Consider the following 16,497-nt stretch of genomic DNA (forward strand, 5'->3'; position numbering starts at 1 on the left):
ATACTTTAAACAGGAAGCCCTTCATTACTATGTATCGAAAGTTTCCACCTCTTCTTCTAATGTGTGTGTGAATCTAGCTAGGAATATTTAGCTGCTGACGTATAACGGCTTTACATAGGATACTGTGGACGAGTCGAAATGCAGCAGTGTGGTGAATTACTGCTGCGTACCTTGTGGTGAGTCTCTCCTCACAACCACGCCTCCTTGATGTTACTGAAATGCAGTTCTCACCTGGAAAAACCTATAGAAAAACAGCCGTACACATCATAACCACAAGTCACACAAAAGGTTGTTTTTTTGGTGGAAGATAATTAATAATTTAATGAAAGTATTTAAGTAAGTAAAATTTCACTTTATTATGGAAACCTTTGCATACACCAGTTGCTACCAAGCCTTACTCTAAGCTGTACAAATTACGGAAAGTCCACATGCACACATAATTCACAACTGTGAGAGATTGCTGGGCACTCTTACTTTTAATTCGCAGTTTTGCTGTTTCTTGTTCTTAGGGAAGATGATATTCATTACGATTTGACTTCATACATCATGATCAAAAGGTGGGCAGTAGTTAATACTATTGCTTGCGTGCTTTCGGGAAGAAATAACGGTAAGCTTTACCTGCATTCATAGGAATAGGGTGTCGATTTAAACGACTGCAGTAATCTCATTGTGCAGGCACGTTGGTTGGCACCGGTCGGGAAGCATTCTCTTTCAGGTAGACAGAGTAGCTCCGAGAATTCGCCGCTACAATGGGCAGCGTATTGTAGTCTGGCAATAAAGCAGAGGATCGTCCCTTGTGGGACAGGAAGCTGACAAGACAACAGTGAGCACTCTGCGAATTTCCGTGGGACAGGTCACTGGCGCCGAGACGTCCAGACTCTGTTAGAAAACATAATTTTGAAAGCATGAGGCTTTTATAGAGTTTATGGCCGTTCTTTGGAAACTTCGAAATTGACGCACCAGAGGAGATAACATGCTTTTTATGGATGGCTGTGGTTACATCCTTGCCATGTTGTTAGCATAATACTGTCGTAAACGCGTGGGAAAGAGCCCGCGAAGCTGAATCACTTTTCCTATTTCCTCATTCAACTTTAAGGTCTCTGATGGGTCAAATCCTTGTATGTAGAGCAACGGGCGCTCTCCGAACTTCGAATGCCACACCTCATCTCGTGATTGGCTTGTGATAAAGTGGGGTAGTCTAAGATGTAAATGGACTTTTGCTATCGAGCTGAGGAGGAATGCGGACAGAAAGAGAAGATCACTATGGTACCAGCACTTCAGTAGTAAAAACTGCAGGTCTCTACCTAAACGATGATACTCGTGTCCTTTGCTAGTGTGCCAGTAAGAGCCTGTGCCACTCACATTCTGAACCATCAGAGGTACTGTTTCTAGCATCATGCTCACAACGAGTGACGCATGGGTATACTTATTTGTCTTGGCTGAGCCGTCCAAACGTTTGGCACATTCCGTCACGCATAGTCGTGCCACAGACTCAGATTGGTTTGGAAGACGAGCAAACTGGTCCACATGCACACTGGGATCCACCAGGGTTTCAGAGGCTCATAGGAAAGTAACTGCGTTCCAAATTAACCTAACACGAGACCACATACTTGCATCTTTTGGGCACGCACCATTAATAACCGATTGCAGCCACCCATGACCTCAGTCGCCGAACGCATCGTGGTGTGCCGCCCTGACCAGCACGAGGGTAAAGTATTCACTGCCAGGGCCTAGGGCTCCAATGTATGTTTCTCAGCACCCTGTGTTTTCCAACCATATTTTTCTTTTTTTCGAATGGTAGAGTATAGATGCTTCATGGTGCTGTAGTTTTTGTGTCATAACCCGGATTCACGTGTATGAAGTCAAATAGTGCGATTAGTGTTCTGGTTAGTGTCTTGTGTCTATCGCCAGCTAATCACTTTGTCCACCATAGACCCGATGTTAGTGAAAGTTTTTCAAATGAAAATCTTTGTGTGATGGTTCTTTAGTCACTTTTTTGTCTTGTGATGTTAAGAATGAATAGATCAATTGTCATTTAGATCTTAACTTATCCCTGTGGTCTTAATAACAGTGCCTTGCCATTTCTATTAAAGTCCAGATTGCAAAAGAAAGTAGTAAGCTTGCAACCGTAGCTAGTTGACGGTAATTATTAATTACCATTCAGCGAAAGGTTGCAAATGGATTGTTTCTTTTAGAACAGCTCGCTGAAATGTTACTCTAATCAGTCTCAAGTAACAAAATGTTCACGTTTGCGAGTAAGCAACACGACACGCGGAATTAAGTTATTCGAAATGTCACAAAAAGTTTAGAATCCCACACTGGCCGTAAAATCGAACTCTCTTCCACACTTAACAGCACTTATTGAACGTTTTGGTACCGAAATATCTCTGTATTAATAATTTTCATGGGAGCACCTATCAATATGTTTGATCACTATGATATCCAAGCCCCAAATCCACTCTTCTCTCTCCACAAAAGAAGTTCTTACTTCCCAAAATACGCGGGAATGTACTAATTTCTGATTGGCAGAGAAACATCACAAACAACCGGAGAGCAGAATCAGACCCGCCCAGTCCCGCCCAAATATACAGAACCAACCAAGATTTGTCACTGAATCAGAACAGTGAATTAACATATGTAATTTTGAAACCCAACACACATAAAATTAACTCCCTCTTAACAAATCTACATTACCAAAATCATAATCTCACTTTCCCAGTACCATAAACTGCGGAAATAATTAATAACAAATTTCCTGACGCGAATGACCAACAAACACGTCATTCTCGAACATTATATAGGTAAACTCTGCATAAAACATTGTTTCACGTTTAAACCTTCTTTCACTTTCTTAACTAAGCACAGTTATGATAGGAATTAATAATTAATAAACGTTCTTGAAAATTAAAAAAAAAAAGCAGAACTGCAAATAGAATGACAGTGTTCTGACTGCAGCTCAGTGTCTGTCAGGTAGTGATCTGTACAAGATCGCATAGAAGTTACAAACACTCAGGCACCTTACACCACATGCCCTGCGCCTGACTCATTCTCCACTTCTAATACTGCTGTTACGATCTCAACAGGCAGGATGTAAGGCGCTACGCCTCAACACTGGTTTCCTAGAATTTATTAGGATTTCTGATCTACATGTTCGACACTGAATGATACAGAGTAAAATTCAATTGGCCCTACGGTGCTACTAATTTTAATTCAACAAATGTGTGCATGGTTTCATGGGCATCGAATCTTAAGATGCTGTCCGATATACGGAATTCTAGGGATTATATGATTATCTAATTTCACAATTACATGTTGATATTTATGCACTTCGTCACACGAAATCATGCTTTCAATGACATTATGGAAGGAAATGTAGTAAACACTGGAAGAGGAATCACAACACACGATTAAGCAACTGGTACCACGAGAATAGATAGATTGCATGAAGTATTCCGGCCTCGGAATACTTCCACAAGATCACAAATAGGTGTAATTAAACATTGTTTATTTGAATAAGTAAACTTCGAACACAAACTGTCTGCTGCTTCTGATGCAGTACCCAAAAGAAAATAAATATTCTCCAGCAGTCCTTCTTAGTAATTTTAAGAAAACGTTCGTCGCAAGTAACTGTTTTTCAATGGAACAAAAATACATTCTTGAGAGCGTAGATTACGTTCTCTTTGCCAATGAAAAGCCTATCTCCAAAACAATATACGTATTCCGAGTTCTGTATCACGAGCAGGACGACTTGTTCATGGCGAAGCCTAGGAGAATAAGTCGCGGGAGCGCAACCGCCTGGGTGGGGAAGGTGGCGTCAGATAAGAAGTGGCGTAAAAAAGATCATGGTACATCTCTCACTGGCTAGTGAAGATAGATCTGGTTCTAGCTGGCTCCACGCGAGGTGAAATACCTGCGTGGAAGAAGGTTACAATTTTCCTATTGGCTGGCGAAGTTGCGACGGCTGCAGGAAGAGATGCATGCCTGGAGCGACCCCCGTTGTTCTCTTCTGCACCTTCTAGCTGGTTACCGGGAGGCCCTCTGGGTGCTAGGCCGGACAAGGCGGAAACCATCCTGACGGTACGAGTTGTGCTGACAGTAATCCCCTCAGTATAGATGCGTTGCGGGTTGTCGGCGTCGAAGGTGAAGACGAGAGACACTGCACTGCAGGAAAGGAGAAACATTGCGAAAATTATTATGTGATTAGGAGACTACTTTCGGGTTCCAACAGGTTAACAAAGACCCGTCTTATTCAACACCACGTGGTAGTAGTTACAGCTTGCTCAAGGGGAATCATGATGTCGGTTCCCGTCCAGGTATTCCCCTGCATAACGAAGACTAAACCCCCAAAATGGGGACACATCTCACTTTGTTGTGCGCATGTTAGTTGAATTACCGCCTGTGAGATGTGCCATACTTAAAACTACACTCGCAGTGGCGAGAGGTCACCCAGAATACCAGATCTTGTTCTAGACAGCAGTTTCATGTTATCTACACATCTTATAGTAATCTCCCCATTGCGTATACTTCCTCATTAGATATTTTACTCGCCATCATTGTGTGGTAAAGAGACTCGTTCTTATCATCTACACATGGCGGACGATCCAAGTGATAATACTGATAATGAATACTGATCCCAAAGGAATGTTCCGTAATACCAAACATGGCAAGTGCATCTCAATATTGATTAAATCACAAACCACCAAACACAGAGATATCCACTTCTTACAGGCTACAGACGTGATGGTAGTAAACCACCGATCTTACGAGTTCCACCACAGATTATCTTTACGAAAACACCTTATAAAGCAACACACGCTTTGCTGACGTATTAATTGGAGTAGAAACTTAATAAATATAACATTATGAATTAGCTAGAAAGTAAGAACGGAAGCCACATGGCTCAACAGACAGACTAGTGCATGAATCCATCTGAAATTTAATTAAAGTAACTCAACGAAATAAATTCAACATGAATAGGTTAATAATATCACCGATCTCATTACTTGGAAACTAATCTAGTTACTAAGGACCCTTTGCGAAGTGAATGCTCACAAGACCAGCACAGCGCCGAGCATCAATCTCCCACTTTCCAAGCTCTGGAGCATTAAGTCTTCTCACAAGCTTAACACAGTGTTAATCGTTATAAATGGCCGGGATTTTAACACCAAGCTTCTTCACTATATAAATCTCTCTGAAGAAATTCGACTCGACCGTCAAACATTCGAATTTGAGTTTTATTTGTTACATAATACCCACCTGTCAGGAGATTACTTATGGAATGAGTATAATATCTCTACACTAAATCTGTGAAACAGCAATTAGACATCCCAGTTTTTTGACACCGACGTTACCAACATTCTTCCACTCTGAGTAGTTTCAAAAATGGGCTTCGTTTTTGGTTTAACTCTAACTGAATACCTTAAATATCACTTTCTATCAACGTGTGCGCCTGCCTTGCACTACAGAATGAACTGCAAGGGGTTAGTTTACAGCATAGATTTACAGTAAGAAAGTAAACCACGACATCAAAACTCATTGTACAACAGTTATTGGCTATGGCTTCACATAACGATATGAACTTCTGGCGAAAAGCTGCATGAAGAATCACTTCTAAATGAAATAAAAAAAGAAGTATAAAGCAATAAGAATAACGTCAAACAATCTGTTAAGGTAGTCATATTGGATTTCAAACTACAAAATTAATTTTTAGCTATATTCATGTCTTGCATATTAGTGTAATACAGTACTCACCATACAAACACGCTTCATGTTCCCCTGTTCCTATCAAGCGTGAAATGCAGATCGTAGACATTTTTTGTAGTACAAACTGAGCAAAAGTAAAGCATTTTATACTCTCCAAAAAGCGATGAGCGGTAAATGACGCTTTCAACAAAGTGCGAGAAAGTGAAGCGCAGCCGCAGCAACCGCATCCGGGAGACAGGAGATGGGTCTCTGAGATCACTGGCTCACACAGCGTTGAAAGGCAAACAGTTCGCTAAGAAATGTTTCGCAGATGTGCTATTGAATGTAATTGTTATTACCCGTGTGTCAGAAAGTGGAATACACTGAAGCTGTGCTACCATTACATTGAACATTGAAGAGTTCTCCATTTTGACCAAAGACGCTATAAATAGTTAGGGGTCAAGCGGCTTCGAACACGAGAATTTGTATTGGGACTATGTGCTATTTACCGCTTTTTTAAATAATATCTGGCCTCCTTCCACTCTCCAACGATTCCCCTTCATCATAAATAGATTGAAATGTACTGCTGACTTGAAGAAGAAACGTATCTCCAGGATTGTCGAAAATTAGTAAAAACCTTTGATGTGGCTCCTCTGCTTTGTAGTAGCTGAACAAGTCTCTGATCTATTGTCGGTAGGTGAGTCTTATAAGCTTCAAGGCGTCGTGGAGAACCTATAATCTTGTTGTGCATAGGTTAAGAAGTAATAAATGAAACCTTCTTCCACATGAAACTTTAAATTCCTTCTGCGCAATTGTGAAGGATATAAAACACTATAGAGATTTTAAATTAGTGAAAAACGTGAACAAAATGTTTTCTAATTGGTAAAATAAGGTATTTCATAACCAAAAACAGAACACTTAAAATTCCATTTCGAAAATTTTCCCCTGTGCCAGTCTAAAAATCACTCAACTGAAACTAAATTTGCCCTATGAAGAAATCGCTTCTTCCAACAGAAACGATCATTTCTGTCACCAGAAGAAATTTACTTTCTTCTAATTTTACTGAAAATTTGAGAGATGCCAAACACTTTTGGGTGGTCGTCCCTCATTTATTTACTTTAATTGCCCTCTCAGGGGGATGTCGATAGGGAGCTGATCTTGTATCAAGGGGTTTAATTACTCTTAGCTTGAATCGAAGTGACTCTTACTTCATTTGCTATATTTTTCAAGATCTGCAGATAGACAATCTGTGTGGGAGAGGCGCGCGGCACAAGGGAGTAGTATGCGGCTCCTCTGCCGAGTACCAGAAAGGTCGTTCCCAGGTGAATACGGCGGTGGTCGGGTGCGATTTCTTTCAAAGGCGTTCTCGGCAACCGGGCTCCACTGAATTTTCCTCTGTAGGATGAAAGGCAACCAGGCTTGCGTAGACGACTAACCACGCCAACAACGTGCCTCAGTAGTAGATTTATAAGCGGAGGCTGGCGCCCCGAGCGAACAGCGTGACGCCGTAGGGCTTGTGTTAGAGCGGTTGGGCATTGTATCGATGCGTTCTTAGAATCGCGACTCTGGAACAGTTGGGTGTCCGCCAAGCCGGTACCTACTCTTTCCATGTTGCGGTCTTCTTGCACGCGCTTTAAAACCGAAAGCTGATTGGCAGACTGTCGCCGATGATCGCTGACGCAAGAAGGCGCCGCCAGTCTTTGGATGGCAAGCCTCTCCATTGGAGTAGTATTTTTCTGCATGAATGTTTGCGAGCCAGTTGTCGTACGGGTGATAGGCGCTAAGATCGTCGACCGGCCGCTGTTGGCAGCCATGTGGCTTGGTGGGCCGTGTTAATTCTCAGACTTAGTGTAGGGAACAGCATTTTCTCGTGGACTCTATTTCGGAGACAGGAGACTTGGGATAGAGACAGGAAATCAGGCCGAGTTAAGATTTTTCACTTTATAGGTAGTCCGGAAAGAGTTTTATAAGTGCTGCCTGGATCACTGGTCGCTCGTAGCTCGTTTTTGATGTCGTGACAACGGAACATCGTATACGGCCTCAGCCGTTGAGGGGGTCAGCAGTTGCTATTGCAGCGTGCAGTGCAGCCCATCGCTGACAGCGGACTCCACACGAAAGGAGCACGTCGTTTGGTAAGATATGTGGGAGGTCAGAAAAAATTGGGACTCAATTAATTATTTTCTACGCCGCCTGCACCACGCGTCCCCGCACTGTATCCACAGCGGATCTAATTTACATGTGTGATTCTATACATAAGTCCTGTTACTCGATCGGTGTTCCCCAAGTTAGCGAATTTGCAATCTGTTAGGATCATGAGTCCACTCACTATACAGGAAAAGATACTACAATCATTTGATAGGTACCCACTTCAACTTTGTCACTTAATTATTCATAGAAGTATGTTGTACTTGTAATATACTTTAATAGCCTCGTGCTGTCATAATATGTGAAGATTGGATTTATTTGTTCTTTAAATTAATAAATCTAATTAGCGCTCTCATTTCAGTAGTTATAGACCTCATTAGAATGTAATGCATTTTAGTGCGATAAGTATTCAATATAATTTAAAGTATGTAAAGAGGTCAACCTACGGATTGTCATTAAAAAAAAGTTTCAAACAGACTCTTCTGCTCTCATATATAACTGGGGAGAATAGGGAGAGTGAGACTTCTTGCGGCTGCTGTGGATCTCCACAAAACTTAGACACACGTTTTGTTCAAACCGAGAATCAGTTTCAACTCACCACCAAGCTGCATAACAGATTTTTCCTAAGAGGCTGTCGTACTTTTCTTTGCACTTTCTGGTTAGCATCAGGGTATAGCGCTCAGTTGCTCTTCTCCTCTGTAGTGAAGAGGTAGTGTGCAGTTAGTCTATGTAACCAGTTAACAGCGTTTTTTTCTGCCTTAGAGAATAAGATCTCATGACGGATTAGGAAGTCTGCGAGTGAAATATAGTTGGGCGAGGTTCTGCTGCTGAATGCTAACCTTTTCATGACATGCATTCCCATGTCACTGACTGTCGCAGGCAAACCTGTGTTCTTCGGTATCTACTACATTGCATGTTGTGTACAACGTTGAATCAGCTGGATGAATGTTGTAGAGTATGGAGTTAGTAGCAATTTTCCTGTTAACGGGAAGCATCGTGTTGCTTTCGTTGTTAACGATACGATTTTCAATTATGATATGTCTAAGTTATTTCCCTTCTTATTTTTGTCTACTAATTGTATAGATCCTTTACTTTTGTCATGTCTTCTTCGTATCTAGATGACAATATTCTAGTAAGAACAATTCGGGATATGCTGCACATTAGTAGGTAACTGATATCGGCCGGTGCTTTTTCATTAGGCATTTGTGCGGTAACGCTATTATTAGATTGCTTGCATTATTATAATGCTCTGCAGACGTAAACCTCTTGTGATTCTTAACCAGCTTATGTGAGGTTAGGAAGCGTCAGAGAGTGGAACTGAACTTTAAATGTGTGACCATACCCTACAAGAAGACCAAGCGCTGACATAATTAGTTTCGACATCAGTTAATTAATTTACGAAGAAAGGCGGACGTTTACTATAGTTAGTTTTGCATTTCACTTTCTTTTCTCATACTGTGTTGTAGGGAAGCAACATACTCACGTCTTATAAAATTCACATCAGTCTCTCCATTGTGTGCCAGCCACTCCGCTCTAACTACCTCTGACAGCATAAATGTTGCGCAATACTTTAAAAATCAAGTAAATAGCCTGAAACGGTTGTAACATGTCAGGAGTAATACTAAATCAATATGTGTTGAGTATCAGTTCAATAACTTGAACCATTTTGGAAATTTGGATTTTTTTCTGTAAAAATCATTGGCACAACAGAAAAGAGCTAGAAACTTAAACATTTATATTTAGATTCCTTTTGCATAATAATTTAATAGAAACAGTATTCTGGATCTCACAAATTAAAATTTCTATTGAAATTCATGATTTTATGGTTTTCGTCTTAAAAATAAAAGAAGCAAGATGGATTAAGTAGGCAAATAAATAAAGTTAGGATGTTTAAATTTAAGTAGAAGGGAGATCCGCTATAATCATAAAAATGTGAGGAGTTTCAACTGAATAACTATAAAACTATAGCTGTAGCGTATCTCCAAAGAGCAAGTTCAGAACTCGTCTACTGCGTGTAATATAATTAAATTAATTCTCTCGCCCAAAATATTTGACTTAGCCACATCAGACTTTTATTATGATCACTGACTTGTGTGCTGATTGCACAATTAAATTGAAAGCTTCGTCAGCCATCAGCAAAGGAAGCAATGATTTATTCGATAACATAAAGTGGTGCATTACCAGCCCAGCGTCTAGTCGGGAGAGCAGATTTGATTAGGCGTACCCTTAGCTATCCGCACCGCGGCTTTATATGTAAGAACGCTGCGGGAGAAAAAGAAGGCCCCATTTATATCCAGATGCTGATTAGCGCACCACCTGTGCCAGGAGTCGGGTCGCATAGCGTCGGTATCATTGCTACAAACAGCCTCGGATGCCGTAATAAGTTACTCGGGATACGCGTAACCATGAAATCGTTTTCGAGTGAAGTGTTAATTCTGGGATGACTTTAATGATCTATCTTCAGTTTGTGTATGTCGCATTTTCGCTTGCCGCTGCATGACAGACATTCCACCATTATTTACGTGTCGTTTGATGAACATTATCATCAAATTATGGCGAGCATTCACTTAAACATCTAATTTGAACAGTTATAGTTGCATCAGCGCATTGGACTCTGAACTGCTCTGGTAGTTGGATTGTGTGGATTCTTTTTGGTCTGTGACTTTCTGAATATAGCGAACATTCTAGAGAGAATAATTTTTGATTATGAATCCCAGATGATCTCCTAATTCTTCAGAGCTATAAACTGTAGCTATAAATGTATTTCTCAGATGAAGTGAGCAATAGGAATTCTAATTACAGGCTTCACTTTTTGCTAATTACTTTCTGGTTGCCAATATTGTAGTTAGAGAGCCAGTGTTGAGAACGGCAAACCACAGCATTAAATAAATAATAGGAACATTTAACAATTATTCTTATCCGCCGACCCACAGTGTGTCTGCACATAGCGACTATGTTAATTAGGAATTTTCTTTACTTTGCCGCAACAGCGTGTGTTATATTGCTTTGGAAGTTAATTCCAAGACATTTCATAATAGAGATGTCATATAGCTGTCCGTGAGTATTCTGGTCTATGCCACAGCCGATTTGGAAAAATCGAGATTTCGTCCAGCTAATTTTCGCGAAATATGTTTCTTCATAGTTTCTTACTATCTGTAATGCGTTCTCTATTTCAATCCTATTCATTACAAGGAAACCGAGATCATCCTAGTCTGCTTTGCACACTACTCTCTCTTCATGTATCTGCAGACCCTCTAAACGTAGCGACAGGCTGGGAAGCAGAGGTTCGATAGTGACGGCAAGAAGGGTCACACACATCGGACAACGCTGTCTGACGGACCTAGATATCTCTGTTGTTCGGTTAGTGTGTCCGTTAATGATTACTTTTAACGAATTTATTCGTTAGTACGTGTAGGATGATGGTATCAAAACTTCGCGGGAAGCCCAGTGCATGCACGGTGCTGATTAGAAATTGTTGGTTGACCCTGTCAAAAGCTTTGTCCAAATCCACCTACACGATGTCACATTTTAATTTACACACATTTTCTGACGAAATTAGGTCTCGGCAGTCACACAAGAGCTGGTTAATTTTATGCCTTTGCCAACACTCAACTGGTACGACTCTGTAGCGCTGATTGTAGTTTTAAGCCATTTGCACAAGAGCCGAAATCACTCTTTAGCTGTGTGATGTGTCTCAGATCTCCTGTTTTCTTACCTCTGAAGTGTTACTGAATGAGCACTATGAGCGCTTCGCTAGAGTATTTCGGAACCGCGTTATTAGGTTATTAGGTTCAGAGGCAGTTGATCTTGACATTAAAGTGTTTCACTTTATAAAATACTGAGACTGCTTCTGGCGATTAATTTTTTTCCATTTCAGTTGCTTCCACGTCTTCTTCTTTGGCCTCTGCAACGCGAGTTTTCACTTACGCACCGATTATTCTCCCTTGTAAGGTATTAAATGTAGCTTGTTGTTGTTGTTACTCAACTTTTTTTATTTGACACCAAAGTAGAGGACTTCCTCTTTGATCTCACCATGCGTGGTCAGTGTCGTGCCATCGTCAGCTGTTATCCCAGTTACTATATTGCGGGACGGTCTGTTATTTCCACAGTTGATATTACGCATTGAAGTTAATTCTTGGAAGGCTAGTGTCTGAACATGTGACCTTACTTGGTATATCAAATTGTTTACGTTACTAGGTTAGGATATTTGCATGAATTTTTTGGATGTTTCCGTAGTTCCAAATAGCTCATGCACCTTGGAACTATGGATCTCTCAACCAAAGAAAGGAGACTTCGATTGTTCCTTTTAGCTAAAATATTTCGTCCTGGGAGTAGTCGATTACACATTCTGACTTTGGTTTTGCACGTTTGAGGCATCAATCAATGGCCGAGTGATATGAGATGAATCTTTGCTCCCGCTCCGTCCAGATAGTGCGAAAGGCCTCTTGACACGCTGGAACTCTTAAGTAGAAAAACATTTACTTTCCTGAGCTTCTGAATCGACACGCCCCTTGTCGTTTCTTGCAGCGCGATTTGAAAACCGTGGCCTGAATTCAGTATGCAGAATGTGTTTCCTCAAGTTAAATGAGACATAGGTTCTGTCCACACGGCTTACCAAACGGCTGGTGATGTAGGTAAAACCAGAGGCTGCTAAGTGCTTGTGCACCCGTGAGTCAGTTTAGCGTAGGTCTCGTACTGTATGTTTCAGTTCAAGTTATATGCTGCAGATGGGAGTACTATCAGTAGCACTGATGATATAGTTAAAGTCGCCTCCAATAATGACATGTTCGTGACGTTCACCAAACAGAGGGACACTCCTTCTTAAAAAAAAAAAAAAACTCCATTCTTTGGCACCTTTTGTTTCAGCCTGATGTGGTACGGACATTAATTAGCCTGGTTTTATGAAAGATGCCTGCAGTTCCCCTGATGTTCGGTAGTTTTTCAACATCTTTCGGGTTGATGCCTTCCATCGCAGGACAAGCCGTATCCATTTTGCAACCCGTTCCCCTATTAGTAATCACATTATAACCTTCTATGCTATCCAGCCAGATGTCCGCTACTTCTTGTAAAAATATAACATTTACATCGACTGGATACAGAAAGACTTTTAAAATTAGTAACTTAATAATGCTATCTAATTTATTAATATTCGATGTGGCGAGCTTATTGACCTGGAGTGAAATTATGTTCACTACACGAGAGCTATGCTTCCACAACATTTTGATATCGATCATAAAACTTATCTCTAATACAAACAAAAAATCACTTCGAGAAACACTGTGAAAACATTTTTGAAAGAGCACTTATAGAAGTCACTTGAAGGCTGAGCTAAAAACATTCGTCGTCCGGCAGTGGATTAGTCGTGTGTTCTTTTGTTGTGATAGTGTCTACCAAAGTGGCATCTTCCTGAATAAAACCATCTTTTGAGATCCCAGCTGTAACTGTCTCCATTTTTGACGTGTTCATTGTTTTATCATCAGTATTGGATTACACATTGTCTGCCCAGGTAGCTGGGAGGGGCTTTGTCGATGGGATTGCTGACTCTTCAAGAGAATGAAATTAGACCTTTTTGGTTGTCAGTTTCTTTTAGGGGTTTTGGAGTTTCATCAGAATTCAGACTTGCATAAACATAATTTTTTATTTATAACTAATCTGTCACTGAATGTCGGCAGGTAGCGGGATGCGTTCTCAGACGCTTTTTGGATGAACGTGCCTCCTGTCACCTTCACGTTATCGTGGAGGACTCGTGCAGTCTGCTGTGCACCTTGGTGCGCAAGCCTCGGTTTTTATTTGTCTTCGTAGAGCTTCCTCATGGTGGGCTTTGGTCGTTGTCTAAAGAAACTTCTGGATCTGGAGCGGTGCTTCAGGCATCGACTGATGGTGAGTCTGCTGGCTGCGTTTTGTAAACCTGTTCCTTAATGTCTACGATAGGTGATCGTTGTATTCTATGACTTTCGTAGGTGCTATTCTGAAGTTTCGACGGTTTCCGTGGTTGAGTCTTGCTAATGCACGTCATCATTTGCACAGACTCCGAAGGCTGTAGTTGCAACTCAAAGCCCGTGCCCCACGGTGAAATAAATCACTGGAAATATTGACATATTGGTGGGGAAATGGGGGGGGGGGGGGGGTGTCGGAAGGAATTCGGCGGTCTCGCCGGTGGGCAGCTGCGCCACTCTCCTGTACATGCTTTCGACACGGACGTGTCAGTTGAGTTGCAAGTGGAACACGCTCTAAGCTGGTCGCCATACATTTCTGTAGCAGGATATACGCTAACGGTAATATATGACGGAATACGCGTCGGTAATTCAAATTTCAGTTCAGTACAGGAAACTTAGACGCGTTATACCATCGTTCGGCAATATTACTGAATACTTCAGCATGTGGGGATATAACAGTATTAGTCTTGTTACAAGTCACTTAGAATGGAAGTTCAAATATTCGAATAATATTGATGCCAAGACCTGCATGAGGAACTGAAACCTCTCCGATATTCCTATCACAAAGTTAAAACTTCGTCATTACACCACAGGATTCAACTATTTTCTCTCGTAATTACGAACTAACCAGTTTGATGAAGAGAGCATTACTGACAATCAAAAGATTGGTCCCGATAATATCTTCAGTTCCTATCTTAACTTCTTCTTGTAAACATTTCGAACATGTACAAAAGAACAGGCACCACACATTTAGATATGTAAATACATGCTCATCGACGGCGAAATGATAGATTCTATGGGGACGAGCTCATTCGTCCGATCACTTCAGGAACTCAACTGAATACCTGCGAGCAATCACGGGGTAGTGGAGGGAGGACAGTAAATCTGTAATGCGTAGCATGTGGGAAATTGAGTTTCGCAGGAGGCGTACTGGGATGGCTGAGCCAGTGTTCCTTCGACTGTGCTGCGGCAGGGACGTCTGTTTACGCCCCTGCCACGGAAATTCAAGCACGTCCGGTAGTTTATCTATCCTGCGTACTCTCAAGTTTTGAAGCAACCGATATAGAATGGCACATGCACACAGAAAGCCGACTCTCTAAATCAGATTTTCGAATAAATATGAGCGACCTAGGGACTTTGCAATTGAACGGTTCCTACGAGTCGAAATTAAACTACGTTACAACGAACTTACTGGAATACATCTTTTCGTAGTGAGCAGTCTCGTCTACATAAGACATTAGTGTGATGATGTGTGACAAAATCATTGGAGATACTGAACATTGTCTTAAATTTCGTCCCTCCGACGCACATGTCAGGCAGGTAACTATTGATCAAGTAAGACTGGGATTACAAAGCATACACACCTTCGAACTTCTATTCGCGGTTCCGTCTGACTTCATGATTGATGCACTACGCATGTATGGAAGAGTGCTTAGCCACGTGGAAGAGAAGTGGTCGAGCTTCACGATCTACCACGTTATCAGGGTCATGAGATAGTTCAGAATAGAATTGACACAATATTTACCATCCTACTTGCTCATCAGCGGATGCAGAGCAATAGTTATCTACGATGGGCAACCAAAACATGCTCGCGATTCAAGAAGGAACTACACGTTTGTTCAGAATGCATGCCACGGAGAATTATGCAAGTTCCAACTTGCGAACATGTATCTACTTCCACACCAATGGCGCTGATACTAACGAATATTTAAGCACTCCAAACAAACGCCACCGCGAAGCCGTTGATCGACGAGAATGGGAGGGGGGGGGGGGGGTTTAGTGCCGACAGCAGCCTTCGTACCTGAACGCCGGGAGTCCCTTCAAAACCGAACTCGGACACCGAGGCGCACATGCAAACAACGATCGCCAAAGCCTCACAAGAAAGGACAGTTAGTGCCGTCGGATACATAATTAGTGAACTCCATGCGAGACGCAGTTGCATACAACAACGACACGGTGAATCCCTCACATCAGTATGAAGCTGATGCCAATCACAAAATGCAAGGACTTATTGCAACACCACCAGACGGAGCTCTGTCGGCAAGATTCCCTCCTTAGACCGAAGCAATCCGTTTGCCTGCGAAATTGCCGGAGGAGAAACATGCCGAGAGTTGGACCTTCAGCAGAGAAACAGTGCCGATGTACACTCCTGGAAGTGGAAAAAACAACACATTGACACCGGTGTGTCAGACCCACCATACTTGCTCCGGACACTGCGAGAGGGCTGTACAAGCAATGATCACACGCACGGCACAGCGGACACACCAGGAACCTCGGTGTTGGCCGTCGAATGGCGCTAGCTGCGCAGCATTTGTGCACCACCGCCGTCAGTGTCAGCCAGTTTGCCGTGGCATACGGAGCTCCATCGCAGTCTTTAACACTGGTAGCATGCCGCGACAGCGTGGACGTGAACCGTATGTGCAGTTGACGGACTTTGAGCGAGGGCGTATAGTGGGCATGAGGGAGGCCGGGTGGACGTACCGCCGAATTGCTCAACACGTGGGGCGTGAGGTCTCCACAGTACATCGATGTTGTCGCCATTGGTCGGCGGAAGGTGCACGAGCCCGTCGACCTGGGACCGGACCGCAGCGACGCACGGATGCACGCCAAGACCGTAGGATTCTACGCAGTGCCGTAGGGGACCGCACCGCCACTTCCCAGCAAATTAGGGACACTGTTGCTCCTGGGGTATCGGCGAGGACCATTCGCAACCGTCTCCATGAATCTGGGCTAC

General features: G+C 42.3%; 1 protein-coding gene across 1 annotated transcript in view; it reads right to left on the reverse strand.

Annotated features, from left to right (window-relative positions):
* Nucleotides 1-339: 339 nt before the first annotated feature.
* Nucleotides 340-16,497, reverse strand: part of LOC126298143 (uncharacterized) — a 107,428-nt gene continuing 91,270 nt past the window's right edge. The window contains exon 3 of the mRNA XM_049989459.1: nt 340-4,161. Coding sequence (XP_049845416.1) covers nt 3,855-4,161 — 307 coding nt within the window. The 3' untranslated portion in view covers nt 340-3,854. The remainder of the gene's footprint in view (nt 4,162-16,497) is intronic.

This window comes from Schistocerca gregaria, chromosome X, assembly GCF_023897955.1.
Source record: "Schistocerca gregaria isolate iqSchGreg1 chromosome X, iqSchGreg1.2, whole genome shotgun sequence".
Classification (NCBI taxonomy): domain Eukaryota; kingdom Metazoa; phylum Arthropoda; class Insecta; order Orthoptera; family Acrididae; genus Schistocerca; species Schistocerca gregaria.